The 23,813-nt window shown below is 39.3% G+C and overlaps 2 protein-coding genes across 5 annotated transcripts in view; one reads left to right on the forward strand and one right to left on the reverse strand.

Annotated features, from left to right (window-relative positions):
* Window positions 1-700, reverse strand: part of LOC122156195 (granulocyte-macrophage colony-stimulating factor receptor subunit alpha-like) — a 15,489-nt gene extending 14,789 nt beyond the window's left edge. For all 4 annotated transcript variants that reach the window (XM_042810770.1, XM_042810769.1, XM_042810767.1 and 1 more), the window contains exon 1: window positions 599-700. The gene's annotated coding sequence lies outside the window, so the exon portion shown is untranslated. The remainder of the gene's footprint in view (window positions 1-598) is intronic.
* Window positions 701-13,714: 13,014 nt separating this feature from the next.
* Window positions 13,715-23,813, forward strand: part of LOC122156354 (interleukin-5 receptor subunit alpha-like) — a 29,789-nt gene continuing 19,690 nt past the window's right edge. Inside the window, 4 exon segments of the mRNA XM_042811044.1 lie at window positions 13,715-14,370; window positions 18,122-18,287; window positions 23,083-23,324; window positions 23,646-23,800. Coding sequence (XP_042666978.1) covers window positions 23,222-23,324; window positions 23,646-23,800 — 258 coding nt within the window. The 5' untranslated portion in view covers window positions 13,715-14,370; window positions 18,122-18,287; window positions 23,083-23,221.

Consider the following 23,813-nt stretch of genomic DNA (forward strand, 5'->3'; position numbering starts at 1 on the left):
TATATATATATATATAATATAATTTTTATACATACTCTATTCCTTACTACGAGGCTTATTTTTGAAATATGCCTTACTTTTAGGCGTATTCAATTCATGCCTCTGTTCTTTTGTCATTTTCAGAGAACTCTACATATATGGAATATTCTACTTCACTATTAACATTGGAATAAGAGAAAAGACACTTAAATAGTTTCATTTAACTGGTGCCTAAATGCAGTACTCCTAAAAGGAACACACTGTTACAGTGATTTTGCTTTATGAATGCAAAAATCTGAACATTTCCAGTCAGACCGGGCTTTCTTCAAGAGCATATTTGGTAGAGCCCAGTAATACTGGAAATATGGTCACTCTTCATTTTAAAATAATTTTATATAATAAATAAACTATAGAAAAAATATACTAAAATGCCATCAAAATTTTGGCTACATCTGTCTTTGGAGACAAAAGCATGCATTTTGGAGATAGTATCTACCCATCCCTAGAAGAGTTATTTTAAGAACATTTAAATTAACACAAGTGACATAAATGCAGTATTTCTTTGCCTACCTTCTTTGTGGTAAAACTGTACAACAGATAAAGTCAAAAGCAAACGTACCTTCTCCTTTCAAACCTGTTTCCCTGTGGCAGTTATAGCAGTCGGGCACAGAAAAAGCGGAAGCCGTGAGTACAACTCAGTGGCATATTTTTGTGTGCTTTGACAGTGTTATTTCATTATTAAGTTTTTCTAAACCTCACGTAAAAGGGTGTAAAAATCCCGCCTACGCCTATGTCTTACTCATTTCCCCTACACCGCACTTCCTTAAGGCAACAGGCAAAAGGAGCCACTGTATTGCTATAGGGAGGCAAAAATAAAAACGGTGTGACAACTTCTTCACCACTTCATTCATGTAATTTTCTTCTTTTTCCTGTTACACGAGCTTCATATGGGCTTCTGTATAGAGCACAGCCTCAGTGGCAGATGCAGATGTGAGATAAATTTCTGGGTTAGATATAGGTCAGCACTGTTGTTTCAAACCACCACCACTGTTTTCTGCTTACTGCTGAGGGTCACCTCTGCAATATGCCTGATGCTGTGGACTTTGTAACAGCAGTTTCCAGCTCTGCACTATTCAACCTCAAATGCAGTTCCTATGAAAGAGTAGCAAACCAATGTTTTCAGCTCCCATAACTTCTCCTTTGTCAATCTTCCACTTGACAAGGGTAGTGTCCTTCTTGTGCACACACTTTTTTTCTGGGTACATTCAATGGACAGTCAAGGTAAAGTTTGTTTTGGCATTTTTAAATGTACCAAAACAACACTATGGCACCTGTGTTAGTGCACTGGTCCTCAGAGGTGTGCAGCATCACTTGCATGAACTTCAGTGTCCTCATTCTAAATGCATGCAGTAATGTGAGCACACATGAGCCATCACACACTGCCCATGAGTGGAGACAAGTAACCGCCCAGGTTAATAGGCTCTGAAGTGAGTAGCATAAGGCCTTTTGCTACCTTGACTGATTTTGAGAACAAAGAATGGGCCTGGGTCCTGGAAGACACTTACCCAGCAAAGCAGCTTTCTGTGAACTGAGAAACATAGCATCTGCCTTTCCACGTACTGCACAGTACCTGAAAGGCACATTTTTGACTGCTTAGGGCACTAATGCTTTGGATTTCTTGGGAAAATGCCCTTAGAGGTACAAGAACAAATGAGAGATGGAAGGTATTTAAAAACTTTTTTATTTGGGCATAAGAGCTCTCAAACCTGACATGCAAAAGACCAGGCAAATGAACCAGGGAATTAGGTTGCCTAACTCAAGACCTCTTAACCAAACTAAGGCACAAAACCAAAATGCATAGGCAGTGGAGGCAGGAATACAAATTCTAGGAATTGAGGGATGTGGTCCAGGAAATTGTGAAATTCAAGGCAAAGCTGGGCCTGAGATGTGCTAGAGGTGAAAAAAATAACGAGAAGGACTTATTAAAATGCCTAGAACAACAAAGGAAGATAAAGAAATGGTATGGTCCCTGATGAGTGAAATGGAAAATATTCTAGTCACACTGTCCAATTCACAGAATGCAAAGGACTGGGAGAATGAAGAACTTCCCTCTGTCAGAGAGATCACATTTGAGACTATTTGAGGAGTCTGAATGTGCACAAATCCATGGGACCATATTGAGATCCATCATATATGGATGTCTGTCAGCCTCTTGAATTTCCCTGTGTCTGGAAACAGGGAAACACAACCTCTGCTTTTAAAGGAAAAATATCTATATTAAAAAGAGAAAAAAAGAGGTCTGGAGAACTACAGGCCAGTTAGTCTCCATCTGTGCCTGGCTAGATCATTGAACAGATCCTCCTGGAAACTATGGTAGGACACATGGAAAACTGACAGTGACAATCATCATGGATTCTCTAAAGGCAAATTGTGCCTGACAAATTTGGTGGAATCTTGCAATGGGGTTGCAGTGTTCATGGATAGGGGAAGAACAACTGACATAATCTACCAGGACTTGTATACTGCATTTGATGCTGTCCCCCTCAACATCTTTGTCTCAAAATTGGAGAGATCTGGATTTGATAAATGGAGCACTAATGGTGGACAAGGAATTGGCAGGATGGATGCACTGAAAATGTTGCAGTAAACTGCTCAGTATCAGGTGGATACTAGCAATGGGTTGTGTCCTTCACAAGTCTGTACTGGGGCTGATGCTGTTTAACATCTTTGTCAATGATACAGACAGTGGAATTGAATGCACCCTCAGCAAGTCTGAACTTCTTTACAGTAAGGGTGATGGAGCACAGGAACGAGCTGCCCAGAGTGGCTGTTAAGTCTCCTTCTATGGAGTTTCTTTCTATAGAGACATTCAAGACCTGGATGCCTACCTGTGTGACCTATTGCAGGGAACCTGTTTTGACAGGAGGATTGGACTCAGTGATCTCTTGAGGTTCCTTCCAACCCTTGTGATTCTGTGATTCTGTGACTTGCAGCCCTGAAAGCCAATTGTGTCCTGAGCTGCATAAAAAGTGCATGAAAAGTACAGTGGACAGCAGGATGAGGGACATAATTCTCCTCTCTACTCTGCTCTTTTGAGACCCTACCTGGAAAAATGCGTTAAGCACTGAGGTTCCTAGCTCAAGAAAGAAAAGGATTTGTTAGAGCAGATCCAGAGGAGGGCCACAAAGTAAATAAGTTGGGCTGGAGCACCTATCCTATGAAGAAAGGCCAAGTGTTGGAGTTGTTTAGTTTAGACAAGTTTCTTTCTGAGAAGGTATTATAGCAGCTTTCCAGAATCTAAAGAGAGCTAAAAGGAAAGACAGAGAGAGACTCTTTATCAGGTGATACGGGACAAAGAGTAATATCTTTAAACTGAATTAGGGTAGATTTAGATTAGATATTAGAGAGAGATTGTTTACTCTGAGGGTGGTGAGGCACTGGCACAGCTGCCCAGAGAAACTGTGGTGCCCCATCCCTGGAGGTGCTCAAGGCCAGGTTGGATGGAGCCCTGGGCTGCCTCAGCTAGTGGGGGGCTCAGAATTGCATGGGCTTTAAGATCTCTTCCAACACAAACCATTATTTCATGATTTTATGCCTGTGTGTTTACAGATCTCTCTACCTTTCTTATCATTTAATTACTTGTACATAAAGTTATTAAACAGCACTCATGACTTAAAATGTTCAGTGAATGTACCAGTTTTGCTACACATATCTGTTACATTTCTCTGAAGAGATTGGAAATAATTTCAAATTTGTTCTGATGTTTTCTTGTATACTGAACACTTCTCTCCTATCAGCCTTCTTTGTTGGCTTTTTTTTTTTTTTTTCCTTTTTTTCTCCTGATCAGAGGAGGAATTGGGAGTTACTTGAGAAGATGTTTCATCTTCCTGAGGTTTCAATTCCCCAATTTTATTCATAGATCAGAGAGCAGACAATAGGCAGTTGCCTGCACTTCATTTCAGGAGCTGCAGAAGTAAGACCTTCTGTTCTCTTTCTCACTTTCTCTTGTACACACATTTTAAAACTTGAGTGTGTGTGGTTTCAGGATCAATTTTTGTCAGCAAGCCTGAAATCTCATTTTCACTAGGGTATGTATAACTCGTCCAGATAGCTGATAATAGTGCTGGAAAGGTTGGAAACTAAACAATTGACTTTCATACTCATCTGCAAATTCTGCAGCATGAAACAGGATTTCTGTTGAAAGGATGTAATTAATGTAATTAAAAACTGTATCACAACACATAGGTACACATTCTAAAAGAAATAGGGTTGTATATACAAACGTAAATGAGGATGGATAATCTTCCTATACTTCCATGTCTTTTATTTAAATTGTGTTTTCTAAAATATTTACAGTTCTTCTATGCTGTCACATTGGGCAATTTATTTTGTGATAGGGGAAACTACTGTAATTCTTTAGTTCATAAATGCATGTGTGACTTTTTAAAGGGAAGATTTATGTAACCTTTGAGATACGGACATGCTTGCTCATGTACATGATGCTTCCACATCATGTAATCATTTGGGATGACACTGGATCACTTAGATTATCTTTGTTAAGACAATGCTGAGTAATTTATTGGCATAAGTGTAAGGAGTTTACTCACCATAAATCTCCTTGCAGTGATTCAGGTATATTTTCAGGTAGATGTTAGAAAGATTCATGGCTGGACATTTGGGACTTCTGACATCTGGGATCCTATGAAAATTTCAAGGATTTGGGACTTATATGTGCAGCAAGATCTGATGAAATTACGCTAGTCTCAACCACTAAAGCTGCTCATACTATGAGTGCAAATCTTTTTGAATGTGAAAGCTGCTTTTTTCCAGGATTTACTGATTTCACACAAATTCAGAATAAAGGAGTGTCTCACCATTTTCAAAGGAAAGAATTTCTTCCCAACATCTAGTCTAAATCGGCCCTCATCCAGTTTAAAAACATTTCCCCTCATCCCGTCACTACCTGCTCTTGTAAAAAGTTGCTCACCAGCTTTCCTGTAGTCCCTCTTCAGGTACTGGAAGGCTACTATAAGGTCTCCTTGGAGCCTTCTCTTCTTCAGACTGAAGAGCCCCAGTTTTCTCAGTCTGCCCTCGCTGGGGAGGTGCTTCAGCCCTCTGACCACGTTTGTGGCTCTCATCTGGACCTGCTCCAACACTCAATGTTCTCCTTGTGTTGAGGACCCCAGAACTGGATGCAGCACTCCAAGTGGGTCTCACAATAGCGAGTAGACTGGCAGAATCACCTCCCTTGACCTGATGGTCATACATCTCTTGATGCAACCCAGGATACAGTTTGCCTTCTGGGCTGCAAGTGCACATTGCTGGCTCAAGGACCACTTCTTCCAGGTTCAACATCAAGAGCTTCCCAACAGATAGGAATTCAAGAAAGGGAGCCAGAAGGCCTGCATTGTTAAACAGGGAACTGCTGGGCAAACTCAAGTGGAAGAGGAGAGTGTATGGATCATGAAAGGAGGGGCCATTTGGCTGGCCACGTGGGAGGAATATAAGACTGTTTTCAAAGGATGTAAGGAGACAACTAGGCGAGAATTAAACCTTGCAAGGGAGGACAAGGACAACAGAAAGGGCTTCTTCAAATACACTGCATATAAAACTAGCATTAGAGGCAATGTAGGCCCATTAATGAATGAGGTGGTGCCCTGGTGACAGAAAATACAGAGAAGGTGGAGTTACTAAATGCCTTCTTTTCTTCTGTCTGTACTGCTGGAGGCTGTCTTCTGGAGCCCCATACCCCTGAGGCCCCAGAGGAAGTCAGGCTAAAGGAGGAGTTTTCCTCAGTTCATGAGGCTGGGTTAAGGACCAGTTAAGAAATGTGGACATCCATAAATCCATGGGTCCTGATGGGATGCAGTTGCTGAAGGAGCTGATGGAAGTCATTGCTATGCCTCTCTCCATTATCTTTGGTAAGTTTTGGGGAATGGGAGAGGTACCTGGGGGCTGGAGGAAAGCAAATGTCACTCCAGTCTTTAAAAAGGGGAAGAAGCCTCCCTCCATCCCTGGAAAGGTGATGGAACAGCTTCTGACATGCCAGAAGGCTGTGCTGACATTCAGAGAAACCTAGACAGGCTGAAGAGTTGGGTGGGGAGAAATTTTATGAAATATAACAAGGGCAAGTGTAGAGTCTTGCATCTGGCAATAACAAGGCTGGGTACCAGTATAGGTAGAGGACTGACCTGTTGGAGAGAAGCATAGGGGAAAGGGACCTGGGGTTCTGGTGGACAGCAAGATGACCACGAGCCAGCGCTGTGCCCTTGTGGCCAAGAATGCCAATAGCATACTGGGGTGCATTAGAAAGGATGTGGTTAGTAGGTAGAGAGAGGCTCTGCTTCCCCTCTACTCTGCCCTGGTGACACAGCAGCTGGAACACTGTGTCCAGTTCTGGGCCCCTCAGTTCAAGAAGGACAGGGAACTGCTGGAGAGAGTCCAGCACAGAGCCACAAAGATAATTAAAGGAATGGAGCATCTCCCTTATAAAGAAAGACTGAGGGAGCTGGGTCTCCTTAACTTGGAGGAGACTGAGGGGTGACCCCATTAATGTTTATAAAAATATGTAGAGGGTGAGTGTCTGAAGGATGGAGCCAGGCTCTTCTCAGTGACATCCAGTGGTAGGATAAGGGACAATGGGTGCAAGCTGGAAAACGGAAGTTCCCTATAAATATGAGAAAAAACTTCTTTGCGGTGAGGGTCACAGAACACTGGAATGGGCTGCCCAAAGAGGTTGTGGGGCCTCCTTCTCCGGAAACATCCAAAACCTGCCTGGATGCATTCTTGCATGACCTGATCTAGGTGTTCCTGCTCTGGCAGGGGGATTGAGGTCCCTTTCAATCCCTGACATTCTGTGATTCTATAAGGCTATTTGCTTACCTCAGAAAAGAACCAGTTTTCCAGCTCCATCTAGATTTGCAATTATTTCCATATGCAATGGTGGAATTCTTTCCTTGGCACACTTCCAAGGAGTGAAAATATTCTAAAATATACTTTTCTGTTGTCCACTGATTGTAAATTCGCCCTTGATGGATTACTTTCACTGCAATAGTGAATAGTATAAAGATGAAAATTCATTATAAAGTTGCACTGTATAGAAGCCACTTGGTTGACTAATCAGACCACAACATTTAGAATAGAAAGAGGGATATAATGATATAGAGTAAACTGCATAATCAGTGGCTATTGTAATGCAGTCACAGAGCAATTACATAATTGCCTTATATTTTCATACTTTTCCTTCTGTGGTTTCACAGAGAAATCAAAAGATTCTTAGAACCTAGTGTGAGCAAACTGGGCAGGTCATGGGTAAGGAAGCCAAGAGTTGCCAGCAAGAACACACATTCTTATTCTTGAACACACATGCTTATTCTTCCCAATCTGATCGTACTTAGTGCTGAAGTCTTCTCAGCAAGGGAAACATATTTCTGAAGCAGTGAGGGACAGATGCACACACATGCCAGAGCATGGGGAACAGTGAGTGGTGCTTAACTGAGAGGGGCTACCTTGGGCAGATACTTACAGTTCTCACATGAATATTTGCATCAGGAATGTCCATAGAGATATGCTAGATGTAAGACTACAGTTATACCAGAAGTTTGTTTTGAAAAATTTCGCTGTGGAAACATATGTAAGGTTGGGAGTTCTTGTGAATTATGGGCCAGCACGTTTATTTGGTACTACTGTTCTTATGAAAAAGGAAATGAGAGAGGAAAAAAACTAACTGTAACTGATCTGTTCAGAATTGAGTTAATCTGACTGTTGCTCTGTAGAGGAACCGAAAGACTCCTACTATAGGGTAAAGACTGTCCTGTGACTCTTGTGTCTACTCAGCTTCTGTAATTCTTGAAACCAAGCCCTGCAGACTGTCAAAAACAGGGTCAAGTTCCTGTACTGGGGAAGTTGTGATGTGATGTAGCAGTTACAGCAAATTAGGATACAAGATATTGGGCTGGTACAAAAGCCTTTATTTATTACCATGTCAACATCTTTAATTGTGAAAAAAAGTGATCATAGATTAGAAAAGTTTAAACCCTCATTAATTAGAGTTAGCATTGCTTTATCAGTGTCAGTATGGGTATTTAAAATAGATATTTGGAAAGTGTAACTTGACAGAAAGACACAGAATGCACAAAGTCAACTCTCTGTAGAGTGTTTGAAACCCAATTTTGTCATTGGCAGCCTCATAGTCAGTGCTTGAGCTAGACATGTTCATATAGACATGTTCAATCACTTAACTTAAAAATGGACTTCCCCTTAGCTGCTGTGTCAGCCTGGAGAATGATTTGATTTGTTTATGGAAGGGAGGGGAGCTGCATGCCAGAATAGTGTATAAGCATACCTTATTAGTCCTGCAGGATATACCAAAGACTCCCTGGAGTCAGTATGTATTCTAAAAATCAGAACCATTGCAGTGGCTTCACATGACTTTAATTTAAAACATAACAACTTAATTTAAAGAATTACATGTATAAGAAAGAGCATTGCTGCTATTGTCTGGAAGATGTTGATAATCAAAAGACAATCTTTCTGTTTTTTTTTTTTTTTTTTCTTTCTGAATGTATTTTAAATTTTCTACCTTAAATTGGAGGTACAAGAAATGGAAAGAAAACAATGTTAGAATCATAGAATCATAGAATGGCCCGAGTTGAAAAGGACTACAAAAATCATCTAGTTTCAAACCCCTGCTATGTGCAGAGTCACCAACCACCAGACCAGGCTGCCCAGAGCCACATCCAGCCTGGCCTTGAATGCCTCCAGGGATGGGGCATCCACAGCCTCCTTGGGCAACCTGTTCCAGTGCGTCACCACCCTCTGTGTGAAAAACTTCCTCCTAGTATCTAACCTAAATCTCCCCTGTCTTAGTTTAAAACCATTCACACTTGCCCTATCACTGTCCACCCACGTAAACCCTCTCCTGTTCATACGCTCCCATTGAGTACTGGACAGTCACAATGAGGTCTCCCCAGAGCCTTCTCTTCTCCTAGCTAAACAAGCCCAGTTTCCTCAACCTTTCTAAATAGGAGAGATGCTCCAGCCCTCTGATCATCTTAGTGGCCTTCCTCTGGACACATTCCAAGAGATCCACATCTTTCTTCTGCTGTGGGCCCCAGACCTGGACACAGTACTCCAGATGGGGCCACACAAGAGCAGAGTAGAGGGGGACAATCACCTCCCTCTCCCTGCTGGCCACCCCTTCTTTAATGCAGCCCAGAACACAGTTGACCTTCTGGGCTGCAGGCATACACTGCTGGCTCATGTCCACCTTCTCATCCACCAGGACCCCCAAGTCCTTTTCTGTAGGGCTGCTTTCAAGGAGATCTTGCCCTCGTCTATATAAATACCTGAGATTGACACGGCTCAAGTGCAACACCTTTGGGTACGGTTTAGAACTTGAGCTTAATTTCTTTTTTTACTTCTCAGTTATCATTATCACTCAGTTTAGTAAACAAATATAGATGTCTGTGCAGAAGAATTGCCCAATCCCCAGTCAGGCTTCAGGGCCACTGAAATTTGCTGTTGAGTACAAATTGGCTTCATCTTTTTACACAAACTATCTAAGCTTGACATCTTAAAAGCTTAGAAGTTCATACCTTTTAAAAAATGTTAAATTGTTGCCTGAATTCAGTTCAGATATGCAGATGCTGCAAGGTCTCTCCAGTCTGCAAAGGGGATTCTGTCAAAAAAAATCCTCTTTTTTCCTTTGTGCCATATATACAGCTAAAGCTATTCCTAAGGTGAGCAAGATACTGAGAGCGCAGCAAGGAGCTTGTTTAAAATTTTTAATCCTGTTTTGTACTTTCAAAGAGTAAACTGCAGTTGGTTGCAGTATGGTGGTATGCTGATCTCATGTGTAAGGGAAGTGTAAGGACTGGGTATGAATTTGTCTGTAATAGTACAGTTACCTAGATGTAAGGCTAACCACTAGGTACACTAGAGCCCTATCGTGCAAATTACACAAGTTGGAAGCCAAAACTGAGCTTAGATGCCCATGTGGCAGCGATAGGTTCCGAAGTTTCCTCTGATTTAATCGACAAAATTGTTCACCCTCCTTCCTTTCCTTATGTGACAGCAGTGGTTGATGCCTGCGTGTCTCTGATGCTAGGCTACCATCGTGTGGCCACTTTGGGAATCTTCCCGAGGAACATAAAGGCTGATTACTTTACTCAGCCTGCAAAACATCTAGGCGCTGCCTGTGGGCAAGATCGAGTCTGCAGGTGGCTTTCAGAGGGCTTAGTTTTGCTTCTTGATTGCAATCCATTATTTCTTAGCCACTCTGCCTATTGGTTCGTGTATGTTTTGTTCTGCTCTAATTCTCCCCTCACCAAACATTAACAGGTTGTACCTTCATTCCAAAAGACAAAGGTGCAATTTCCCCTGTAAACAGCAGCTATGAGCCACTCTAGCCCTTAAACTCTGAAAGATTAGGTTCATTTGTGTTGATCGTTTCTGCTCACGCACATCACGCTCAGAGCTTCGTCCCCATGTAAATGTGCCCGTAGGTCTGAAATCTAGCCAAAATGCTCCAAAGTTCAGCCATCTGACCTATTATTTCAGGCTGTAAATCAAAGCAAAGCAGCAGAAACACCTAATGGTGCTGCTTTGCTGCTGTTATAAGAGGAATAGAGTTCTTGTGGTGCAGTGCAAGCCTATATTTTGGACCAGAACCTTGTATCAAATCGTTTTATTGCACTTATGCTTCTTCATGTTACAGTGCAATTATTATTTAAAATATATATATTCTCAATATATTTGTTTCAGAATTGTCCAGGACCCTTTGCTGAATCTCTTGTTCAGGAAATAACCCAAATTAAATGTTTAATGTGGTTAATTTACCTTATCTCTTTTTACCCATATACACCATATATATGTATTTACTATACAGAAATTTATATTATATGTTATATATACATATATATATATATGTTATATATATGTTATGTTATACACAAATTTATATTAAATGTATATTTACTATATACAAATTGCTTAAAAAGTGGAAAATTGGATATATTTTAGATGAAGATTATTAGCTACAGACATTGCTGACTCCTGTTAATGGATGTTATTTATTGTACATTCTTTACTTCATATGTTACATAATTTTATTTTTATCAAAATTAGAGGTTTTAAATAAAAATAAATAAAAAGAAAAGTTCTTCTAGCAGATTTTATATAAAGCTGATGAGCAGACTAATGCTGCATTTGCAGGCAGGCTGACTGACAAGAGAAAACCGTGCTTTTGATTACAGTCATTTTGAACTTCATTCGTACAGTGGAAGTTAAAAAGGACAAAAGGGATTAATTTCTGAATTATAGATGAAAGCTGCATATTGTTGTCATCCACATCTTAGTTATACCTCTGGATAATTTCAGGATGAAAATGAACCAGGCGAGGGGAAAGTTCTCTTGCCAGTGTAGTTTTCTCATTGGCAGTAACAGTAACAGGACATGATTTGCAAAGATATATATATATCTCCAATGAAAAAAAAAGTCTCGTCATTTAAAACTTAATTTGTCTTTGATGTTGCAGTGACAATCATGAATATTACTGGCAAGGCTATAAACACCAGTCTGCTGTTGTGGTAACACAGTAGTAGTGTAAGGATTTTCAATTATTTCCTGTGTACTGCCAGCTGCGGTCAGGTTCCTTGATCATCTCCAGTCTAGGATTCTCTGAATACTTAAGATATTGAAGAAGTAAACTGATAACTTTCTACCTCTGCCTTTCTGAGTTTCTTAGTAAACTTGGGCTTATCGTATTCTGATCAATACTTTCTACTGAGGTTCTCATTACAGTAGAATTTTTCGTTCATTCACTCGTTCTGTTGCTAAAGTTCATGACATCTACTATGCAAGCCATTCCTGCTTTTCTTTCGTCAAGACTTTTTAACCACTATTTACTCTCATTTTCAACATGGTGCAGTTTTTGCCAGCAGTATTCAGAGAAGATGCAGCGCTTTTTAATCCCTAAATACCAAATATTCACTAGGACCCTTTCCACCTATGCAGAGGTAGTCTCTCAGCAACTCTATTCTTACCTGTAAAGCACCACTGTCATGGTTTTATGATTTTCTGTTGTTGGTGTTCCACATCATAACATCATGTATTGCACTGAGAGTTAAAGAGTTAATGCTCCAGTTCCAGGTATCTGTCCCAGAAGAGAACTACATACTTCATCCCCCAGAGGTATGCTCAGTGTTCTGTTACCGTTTCTGCTCAGAGGGAAACATAAAATTGTTCTCATCTCACAAGCTGTTCTCCCCTCTTTACTCTTCTCCTCAGCCCAGCTAGATGTCTCACTTGCTTCCACACTAGAGTAAGACCTTCTGTTTTCAGACACTCTCTCTCATTTTATTTGATTTATTGCCTTTGATTCTAATTATATTGTACTATAGTGTATTATAGTGTGTTTTATTGCATTCCGATATCTTATTTAGTAAATTAATTTATTTCTCCTTAGATCTTTGCCGCTGTTTTGTTTTTAGGCCCATCTCCCTGCCCTTTCCCCTTTTTTCCTTTTCCTGTGGCATGGGTCTATGGTTTCCCCTGTCCCACTTGTCACAGAACCAGGCTGAACCAGCCCGTAAACTGTTGACAACCACACGCTGATCTGTTGATCCTGTGAGATGTGAGAGTGCCACAGCCCCTCTTACATGTACTTTACTGTATTAGCAGTGACATGCTATTTCAATAAGGCAGAAATGGCTATGGTGCAGATAGTGAGTACTTGAAGGAGATCTTGTTTGTTTCTATGGAACTTCAACTTGAAGAGCTGTTGAGACCTCTTTTTGTAGGTAATATATAATCATCTCTAAGATGATACACGTTGACATGCTGATGATGCTACAGCTGGTAGTGCCTGGAAACCTCTATTGCTTCTCAGGAGGTAATTGCTTTGACTCTCCTGTGCTTCCAGCTCTTACCATACAGATGTGTTGCATGATAAAAGTTATTTAGCCCAAATCACATTCGAAGACAAACTGGAAAAGCCTAGGTTGCCTTTGTCAAGTTTAGCCATCCTGACCTCTATTGGAAAAGGGTCACTACAGAAGTTGTATCTGAATATAATACTTGTACAACAGAGCTGAAAGTTTCTAGTTACCATTTTGGACAAAAGAGACTCAACTTTGGGAAAATTACCTGTGTGACCTGCTGTAGGGAACCTGCTTTGGCAGGGGGGTTGGACTCGATGATCTCTGGAGGTCCCTTCCAACCCTACAATTCTGTGATTCTGTGAAAATTAACTTATAGCCAATTAAAATACTTCTGGGTTGTAAGAAACAAAAGGTAAACATTAGACGCAAACATTAGAGGCCTTTCTTCTGCCTACTTACAAGCTCAGACGTTGGAATCTTAGATAGACAACTAATTAATGGTCAATTTCTCTGTGGAGATCTCTGCACAGTGCCACAAATGTCTCCTCATCTGACACCAGTACTGGTGGTTTCAGTGGTGTGGTTACCTGCTACAAGTATTATCTAATTCAATTTTGTTTGCACAGTGTTTTCTATATCTTCTCTAATTTATTTTTTATTTTTTACTTTTTTTTTTTTCAGATATTGTAACTTCTGTCAAAATAATGAACAGCTGCTTAAAAGGAAGAAAAATGCTTAGCCATGTACTTCTGTCGGATAAAGAAAATGGAAATAGCTGATGAATATGACTCAGCTGAAAGCAGGGAGTTGTTTAAGAGGACATCCCTGACTCATATGGGTTTTCTTGAGTCAAGAGAGTTGGTACTGCTTGCATGATCAAGTGCAATAGAAAGAGCTGAAAAAGGAAGTAGTATCCAGTTCTGAACAGAGGTCTGATTCTTTTTTAAGAGATGACTTATCTGGACGCACAAAGAGAAGTGAATTAACTGATCTGTAGCGAGAGGGAAATTAACACTGGACTGAGTGCAGGAAAGAGTTCGGAAATAATGAAATAATGGATGAGGTCTCCCTGGGAAAATGTCCTTAGAGAGATAGGAATGGAGCAGAACTGTAAGCTCTTAAGGACACCTTTCTGAGAGCACAAGAGCTCCAGCAGAAGAAATCAAGCAGTGGAGGTAGGAAACTGGCTGAACAAGGACACGCTGGTCTAACTGAAGGAAAAGAGAGACATGTACAGGCAGTGGTAGTCCTTTCCAGCCCAAGCCATTCTGTGGGTCTTTGATTCTATGACAGTGGAAGCTACAGCCTTACCAAATATGTAGAAGCAAAAACTTAATCATGTCTCACTGGGAATCTCCGACATGCTAAATGGGGAATTACCAAAGCTTGTAAATAGCGCTGTAGAAAGCCATACGTTTTGTCTTCTCTATTAGAAGCTTGTGTGTCCTCATTCTAAGAGTGAAGGAGTGAATCGCGCGTGGACTGCAACAGCTATGAAGGTCTGCCAAAGGTAAGGGCTAACATTACTTTTCAAAACTTCAGGCAAGGATCATTCTTCTCTTTCAAATTCTTCCTGGAAGCCAAAGCTCTCTTCTCTGTTGAAGAAGTCAGAACTGTGCTAGAGAAGCATTCCTCCAACCTAACTTTTCCTTGTAACCTTATTAATTAATTAATTAATTATTTTTTTTATGCAGTGACACCTGAGTAAAAAACTTTAATATTTAATCTGAGAAATAAAGTATGCAGGTATTATCCACTGGGATATCCACTGCAGACTTTTCTCCACCTGACTCAAAACAAATTCCTACAACAAAATAAACATCTAAACAAATCATGATTGTTTTCAAAGCAAATGTGTAGATTTTAGAAGGCTCTTCTTCCATATTCTTCAAAAATTTAGAGTTTATCTGTTTTGTTGAAAGTCTAACATATTAAGTTTTTATCAGATATATATATATATGTATATATATAAAATTATGGCAAATATCAGTGCCCATAGGTCATTCTTTTGATTGAGAATAGAACTGCTTCAAAGAGCACATAGAATGGTTCATCCAAACCTATGCTTGGTTGCTTCAAAGCATCTAAAGTATTATGACTGATGAATGCAGCTTGCTGACTTTCAGTGTTCTTATATTCTCACTCAAAGGAGATTGAAAGTGCAGTCACTTTATTCTACATATAGATTGTTCCTCAAACTTGCGCACTGGTCTTTGATGAACCTTTATAAGTAGGTTTTGAGTGTAATTTATATTAACTTTTGCAGATTTAGAAAAACAGAGAAACAAAAGCATTCCGAAGTATGGTCAACTGATGTCTCTTTGCTGTAGTTGACAATTTTTAGAAAGAAAAGAACAACAAAAAGCATCTCTCCAAGAAATGACTTTCTCTGGCTAACCTTATTTTGCTATACATACATGTGCATCTATCCAGCTTGAAAAACACTAGCAACGTTATCCATAACAAAATAAATGTTACATTTTGAGACTGTAGATTTGGAGTAGAATGCCATGCAGACAGCTACCATCACTATTTTGTGAAACAGAAATGTGAAGTTCAGCTTCAAAACAGAATTAGAAGACCCAAGTGGTGGTAGATTAGTCACTGCAGTAGAAAACTGTGATAACAGAATTCCTTTCTGCTAACAAGAACATATGATTTCAGGTCACTCCCTTTACCTTACTGATGTCTTTTCATTTTGCCTCACTATTCCTCTGCAGTGAGGATGGCCAATATCTTTGAAATACCATTTTTACTTCACTGCAGAGCAGAAAATGAGATCTTCTTTTCTTCCTCTGTTGACGTAAACAGAGGTGGAATTAAAGAGCAACCAAAATGCCACCAGCACATGGTTACAAGCATTAGTTGCTCAAACTCAACACAAAACAATTCAGGGGAATGAGAGAGGGGAAAATCCATGTCACGTAGCCACATGCATGAGTCTTCACTGGAACTGTATTTTAGCACAGTGCTTAGATGACCACAAAACAAATGATTGCTAAGTTCTGAATTTTGCATAGGTCACGGGATTTCTGGAAAGTTATCAGCAGTTCCTTTTCACAGACAGATAAACTTTGGGTGAAGTAAGGCTAAGTGCACTGCTTTTATGGATATTTTTAATTATAAAACATGCTGTTTTCATCAACCTGAATTCACATGCAGTTGCAATGAAGAACCTCCACTTAGCTTGGTGTAAGAGTCTACTAATGATGGAAAGAAGTGTTGAGCTCCTGTCATTCATACTTTTCTGATAAGTTTAAAAATGTGTGTGAGTATTAAAAAAAGGAAAATTCCCACAATGTAGTTTTCTTCCATTTCATCTTTAATTACTTGAAATTATAAGAAAACTCCAGATAACATACTGCTAGGTAATGAATGGATTTTCTCTGAAGTCAGCAATGGCAGTATTTCATTAGTGTAGGAAGAAACGTGCTGCAATTGCTAACATGCATTCATCAATTCAGTCTACAAACAACATTCAAACCAGATAAAATAGTTTGATAGAAAGCAGAAGGCACACGAAAGTAAGTTTTTTTTATATATTAAAAATAAAGTACTGAGCCTGTGGCCAGGTTTGCTACTACTACCACTGGATTTCAGACCTAAAGTCACATTCTTCTCACTTAAATGGAACACACATATAAACTTAGTTGAAGTTGTTCAGAATCACCTCCCTTTATCTAAGCCTTCCCATTATCTAAGCAAGAGAGGTAAGACTTCCTGTATACACTCACCTTTAAGCTTAAATCTGATAAACACCAAAACAAGGGAGAAGTAAGAGGTAAAAATGTTCTTTTGGCCTTATGTTGCGTAACTACATTTTCTGGTGTTAAAAATAAAATTACATGTACATTATATACATTATTTTCCAGTCTAAATACATTATTTTCCATTTTTTCCTAAATTATTTTTCCATTTTTTCCTAAATACATTATTTTCCAGTCTAAAACCAATATTGAAAAAATTATTGAATCTGTGAATCAGAGAAATACAGGTATAAAGTAGTCACATAAATCACAGCAGAAATAAACAACACTCATATTATTAAAAGACTGAGCTAAAATGGACATAACCAAGGTACAAATCAGCAGTTTTGGAGGCTTCAGTAGTAAGAATTTGGAACACTTCATTGAGGTTTTGTATGAGATTTCTTCTTGTTTGTTCATTTGCTTGTATTAATTTTATTTTAACTTCTGTATTTTTAATATGGATTATAAAGAATAAAAAACATTTCCATTGTTTCCTTTTACAACCTCTGCATGAAATGGAATTGAAGACATTTTGCAATTAAAGCAAGGAGAGGACTGGAATCCTTCCTCTGTTAGCATCTGTCTACTGTGTATGGTTGCTAAAGATGGGAAAAACTTAAGTAGAAGAGCCAGTTTCTATGCTCTAGAGTGGAGCGCAGCAGTGTGTACATAGCATACAGCAGGAAAAAGACTATTTGATTTGTTCAACTGCTTGTGGCATTGCATGTAAAATGAGGCTTTTAAGAAGATAAAGAGCTTGTCCAATTTGGAGATTTTTTAAAAAGGCATTTAGTAATACATTCTTGACACATTAGACACATTTCGAGTCTTTGCACCAAAAGCTGGAAAGTTTAAAATGCTCAGCAAATAACTTTTAACTGGAACAAAGAGATGTGCCAGTTCCAAACCATATTCCCAGGAAGACAGGAGTGAATTATCCAAAATTCTCCCATCAAATTCAGCTTTAAGGGAAAACTAGAATACAAAATATCAGCTTGTATGAATAAAATGATATGCTAATAATAAATCCATGAATTAGATGTTAAGTTGGGCAAAGCTTCTGGGAGTAAAACAGCTAACCATGCCTGTTCAAAGAGTAGGAGTTTGTTCTTTTACCTTCATGAGATTTTTTAAGTCTACCAATCTGACATTGTAGTTGTTACTAAGTAATTAATTTATTTTGATTTATTCCACCTTGAAGCATGTATATTAATCACCAGAAAACCAGGAGAACAGTGGCAATGAGGGCATGATCTTTCTTGGATTTTAATTTCATGTCTATCACTTGCACAACATAGTTTAATTTATTCTGAAATATGACTTCTTCTTGAAAGATAAAAACTCATTGCAGTATGTAAAATGTTTGGAAATCTTTCTTCTCCATATGTAAATAGAAAAAATAGTAACATCACGTCCACTGGGTCAATCATTAAGGTGTGTCCCTTTTCAAGGTGTTTTGAAGAATTTGACTAATGTTCCAGTTGATGTTCATGGTGTGTTTTCCTCCCACAGGAGGAAGTGACAGCAGCAGTGGGCTTTCCTGAGATGGTATCTTGAGAAAAAGGGAAGTCTCCTGAATCATTTCTGGCTATAGTCTTTGAGACATTCTCCAGTGCTTATCTCTATACCTTCTCAGCCCAAGTGATGCTGCTTGCAATTAACATGCATTAAAGGGAAGGTAAGATTTGAAAAAACAAAGGTGAATAGTCTGTGATTTTAACTGTATTTAAAATGTATTTATTTGACCTATGTTTTTTATTTCATTATTCCTTAGTCAATGCCAACATTATGTACTATCACATATGGGGACTTCAGAAAAATATGAATCTGTAGCCTTAAATTATGTGTAAGTTGTAGATATTTCTTCATGATTCAGCTAGTTCTCGTGATGCTTTTTAATTTGAATTTCAGCTTAAAAATGAAAATTTTATTGCTTAATGATTGAATTTGTCTTCTAAATTCTGCACAATGTATATTTCAGGAATACCCAAGATTGCCTTTTTGGTTGATTTAACAATATTTTTCAAAGAAAATTTTAAAAATGTTCTTACTTAGTTCTTATCTTTTGTATTGAGAAGTATTCAAATAATCAGACCCACAAGTGTTTCAAAAATTTATTTCTTCAAATGCATAGCCAGAGCAAACCTCTATACTTCGGGAAATTCTCCATTCTCTTGAACTTTTAAAATTAAACAGCTATTTTTCCACACATCTGTATTAGCTAGTCTAAGTTTTGCTCAGATGGGTTTTGTTACTTTCATTTTCTTGTCCTAACTGTCTACTTTCCAGATTTACAGATTTAGGTGTGTTTTGCACATTTTCTACAGTTTCTGCAGCTGTTCTGGTGCATGGCAGGCAGATTGCCATGCATTACTTCCTGTACATAACTCTAGCAACCCACTATTGCGGAACAAAGACATTGCTTGGCAGTAACCATCTGGCATTGGTTATACCTGGAATCCAACAAAAAAACAAGGAGTTAAGCAAAAGACAGTAACAACAAAACGTGCTAATTGTAAGAATAGTATTTTTTTAATTATTAAGAATACTTTCATCTCCCAGGCAACAAACAGGACCTGAGGAAACAGTTGCAAGCTGCGTGAGAGGAGATTTAGATTAGATACAAGAAAAACTTTTTCTCTCAGAGAGTGGTCAGGCACTGGAATGGCTGTCCAGGGAGGTGGTGGAGTCACCGTCCCTGGCAGTGTTCAAGAGGTGTCTGGATGAGGAGCTGTGAGATATGGTTTAGTTTGTGGTAGCAATGGTGATGGGAGGACGGTTGGACCAGATGATCTTGTAGGTCCTTTCCAACCTTGTGATTCTATGATTCCATGATTCTGTGATAATAAAAGAGATTTGTTGTGGGATTTTTTGACAGATAACTGTTTAGAAAACAATCTGACTTTGTTGATTTTTGGTTATTTTTTTAATATAATTTACATTATTCACATATTTTCTATCCTATTAAAACAGCTGAACTGCCTGTTATTATATTTGCCTAGAATCTATTTCTCCAGAGTAGGCCTTCAAAACACAAAAAGTCAGGCTGTGAATTTTAATTTGCATCTCATGGACTGAATTTTGGCACCATATGCCAACATAAAGCTGTTTGTAATTAAAACAACACTAGGACACTGTTCTCTCTGTTCATGTTTGAGAAAAAATACTCAGTGATCCTGCTCATCTGAATGGACATTAATGAAAATCTGCTTGCTTTGACAAGTAGTGGATCTAAAAGCCTTTTATCTTTGGATGTCTTTTAATCCCCTTTTGATCACCTGTAGTGTTTTCCCTCTGCTATATTCTGGGGACCAATTCATTGACTATTTCATGAGAATGAGTGCATATAGGTCTATGGAACCATACAACATGCATCCCAGGGTCATGAAGGAACTGGCTGCCAAGCTGCTCTCCATTGTATTTGAAAAATTGTGGCTGTCAGGCAAAGTTCCTGGTGACTGGAAAAAAAGGAAATATTAATCTCATATTCAAAGAAGGGAGAAAGGAAAGCCCGAGGAAGGAGCTCAGACTTGTGAGCCTCACCTCTTTGCCTGGGAAGATTGTGAAGCCAATTCTTCTGGAAGAGATGTTAAGGCATGTGTGAGATGTGGAGGTGATCTGAAACAGCTAATATGTCTTTACCAAGGGTATACATTGTTCCAGATCTGTCTGATGGCCTTCAATGATGGAGTGATGGTATTGGTGGACAAAGGACATTATCTACCTCTACTTGTGCACAGCCTTTGACATGATGGTACACCTCATCCATATCTCTAAATCGAAGACATATGAATTTGAAGGCTGGACTACTAGACAAAGAATTGATTGGATGGTCACAGCTAGAAGATTGTGGTCAATGGCACTATGTCCAAGTGGGGGCTGGTTGCGAGTAGTGTCCCCCAGGGATTCGTCTTGGGACCAGTGCTCTTACATATCTTTATCAATAGCATAGATGGTGGGATTGAGTGCAACCTCAGCAAGTTTACTGATGACAGCAAACTGAGTGGTGCAATTGACAGAACAGAAGGGAGCAATACTGTCCAGAGGGACCTGGGCATACTCATGAAGTGGGCACAAAAGAACATAAGGAGGTTTAACAAGGACAACTGCAAGGTGTTGCACTTGGGGTGAGGAAGTCCCAGATATGAGCACAGACTGGGGAAAGAACTCACTGAAAGCAGCCCTGTGGAGGACTTGGGAATCTTGGTGACAAAAAGCTGGACATGAGCCAGCATTGTGTGCTTGCAGCCTGAAAGGCCAACAATATCCTGGGCTGCATCAAAAGATCAGTCAGCAGGGAGAGGGAGGGGATTTTTCCCCTCTACTCTGCCCTTGTGAGGCCCCATCTAGAATAATGTGTCCAAACCTGGGAGCCGCAAGTACAGGAAGTATGCAGAGCTGTTGAAGGAGGTGTAGATGAGGGCCATGAAGAGATGATCAAAGGGCTGGAGCACCTGTTCTGTGATGAAAAGTTGAGGGAACTGGGCTTGTTTAGCCTGGAGAAGGCTCCCATAAGACCTCATTGTGGCCTTCCGGTATATGAAGATAGCTTACAAGCCAGGGGGACCAACTTCTTACACAGTCTGATAGTGATGGGACAAGGAAGAATGGTTTTAAACTAAAAGCGGGGAAATTCAGATTGGATATTAGGAAGAAATTTTTTGCTTAGAGGGTGGTGAGGCACTGGAACAGGTTGTCCAGAGAGGTAGTGGATGCCTCATCTCTGGAGGCATTCAAGGCCAAATTGGTTGAGATCCTGTGAAACTTGATCTGCTGGTTGACAACCCTGTCAATGGCAGGGGGTCGGAGCTTGATGATCTTTAAGGTCTGCTCAAACTTATCATTCTATGATACTTTGATTGTGTGTAAACATAAGATATGACCTGAGGGGTTAAATAATCCACAACTTTGTCCAACTCCTGCATCCACAGTTGCTGAATTAGAGATGTTACAGCATTTCTTCCTATCAAACTTTTAGTCCCTTTCCACAGACATGCTCTCCACAAGTTTACTTTGCCTTGTTCTCAGCCTGCTGATATTGTCTTCCATGACACCTCCCATGGCAGCAGATTGCCAGAGTTCACTGTGCTCTGGGCATAGGATTGCCTTCAGTGCCTTCAGTGTTGTACAAAAGGTACTCCTAGGAGCAAGTTGCCTCTGGGAAACAGCAGTGCTTTTTCCTGAAATGCCCATTTTTGACTCAAACTGATGGTTGCCTTTTAAATAATCATTCAGGCTTAGAAACCTTCCTTCTCTACCACTGTTTCCTCTATCTCTCTGAGTTCAGTCAGTTATATTGTCTCACAGATTATTTCTATTTTCATTCCTAACACTGACAACATTTCCTTCTTTAAGATTTATTTTGTTCCTTTTCCTATTTTAAGTCTTTTCACTTACATTTTTCACAAGTGTCATGGTACTCACAGCTACAAATGTTTCATATTTAAATGTTTAGTGCTTTTCACCCCATTTTTCTCTTTCTACTGACTAAAGTAAAGTACATAAATGTTCGTAGGAATACTATTGATTGCTTTAGTGTGGGTTTGGATGTAAACAAAAGTGAGAACCTGAGAACAATACAATTCATTAAATTACCTGTTGTTTACTACATTGAACCAAAATAGCATTATAAATATACCTATATGTGCATATGTATGTGCATATGTGTATGTATACATTTCCAGGTAACTTTGTGTGAACACGTAAACTTTCTTGGAGTGTGCTAAAGATTCACACATTTTCCTCTGCACAACCTGTGCCTCTTGCTAGTCAATTTATCAAGAGCACTGTCATAGACAGTTGCTCCAAAAGGCCTTCTGCTGTACGTTTTTAGTACTGAAAAATGTAAAACTGAAGATAAATGAGTTAGTTGGTGAATGAAAGACCCTGATCATAGAGACTTGTTCATTCTATAGAGAACTGTCTGCAAAGTCGTCTTACATCAAGAGATCTGCCTTTGAATAAATATTTAGCTGTCTGAGCAATTTATATATCTTTCTAAAACCAACTTTAACCAGCACACAATCTGCTTACTGTATCCCACAGTTAGCAAAGGTGGTGCAATCTTCCCAATACTCACTTTTAAGAATGTCATAATTAATCTCTCCTCAGATAGTTGCAGTTGCTTGGAACAGGTAATACGAATTACAACCCAGTAGTGACAGTTGGCCTGCTGCTGTTAGAGGCTAGGTCACTCACACAAATAGAGCTTCTGGTTTTGTATCTATCCAAATGTATGTCAGGTGATTCCCACTGAAACTGTCTGCTATCAGGCACTATCAGTATTGCAATTTCATTGATCTTACCATACAATGAGTGCAATGACCCAATTCAAAACCAGCTCAATATGATAAATATCCTCTTTGACTATGGTAAACAGCCCAAGCACAGGTTTAAATACAAGCATCCTGGTAACAGTAGGCAGTGACCAACAAGACTCATTAACCATGTTTCATTTCATGTTTTCTTCCTAGACTTCTGACATCACTTCAGTGGTTAAGTGACGATGTCATATTATTTCACAGATGAAAAATGAAAACATCATGTTCTAAGTGAGCCAAACTTGGAACTAAATTCTCAGTTTCTACAAATCTATGACCCTAAGCACTTAATATGGCACATGTTACATATGTTCCTGTTGTGCTGATGCTAAGCTTTTTCCAGCATAAGACACTGTTTTCTACTGGTTTGGCAAGAAGACAACCAGATGTAGTGGGTAAGTAAAAAATTAAGTAATGTTTCATCCCATGCTAGCCATCTCAGTTATCTGATCAGATCTTCTTGTCAAGCCTCTTTCTACAACCAATAGGAAAATTGTCCAAGACAGGTAAAAGTGAATTACCTAACATACTGCGAGATGTAGATGGGTAAACGTGAATCTCACTATTAAAGTCACTCATATTCTTGAATTTGACCACCTATTCTATATGAGAACAGAGCTCCCAGGGGGAGCTGATGAGGCCTTATTGGGAGACAAATCCTTTGTGTATGTAGTAAGGGATCACTTTTTCTCTCAGTAATGTCATTCTAATTGCAGATGAACTTCGGCTACATAATGATCTGCAGGTTACCAAGAAAGAGTCACAAGTTATTCTGTACTGGAACAACAACCTGACAAAAGAAGAGACAGAGAAGTACAGTGTGAAGTATATTCTGAGTTATACATTCTTTGATACATTTCAGGAAAGGAAAGTAAGTTGTTCAA

The sequence above is a fragment of the Centrocercus urophasianus genome, unplaced genomic scaffold (assembly GCF_019232065.1).
Source record: "Centrocercus urophasianus isolate 14NV4802_14NV808 unplaced genomic scaffold, USGS_Curo_1.0 seq_12, whole genome shotgun sequence".
In the NCBI taxonomy this organism is placed as follows: domain Eukaryota; kingdom Metazoa; phylum Chordata; class Aves; order Galliformes; family Phasianidae; genus Centrocercus; species Centrocercus urophasianus.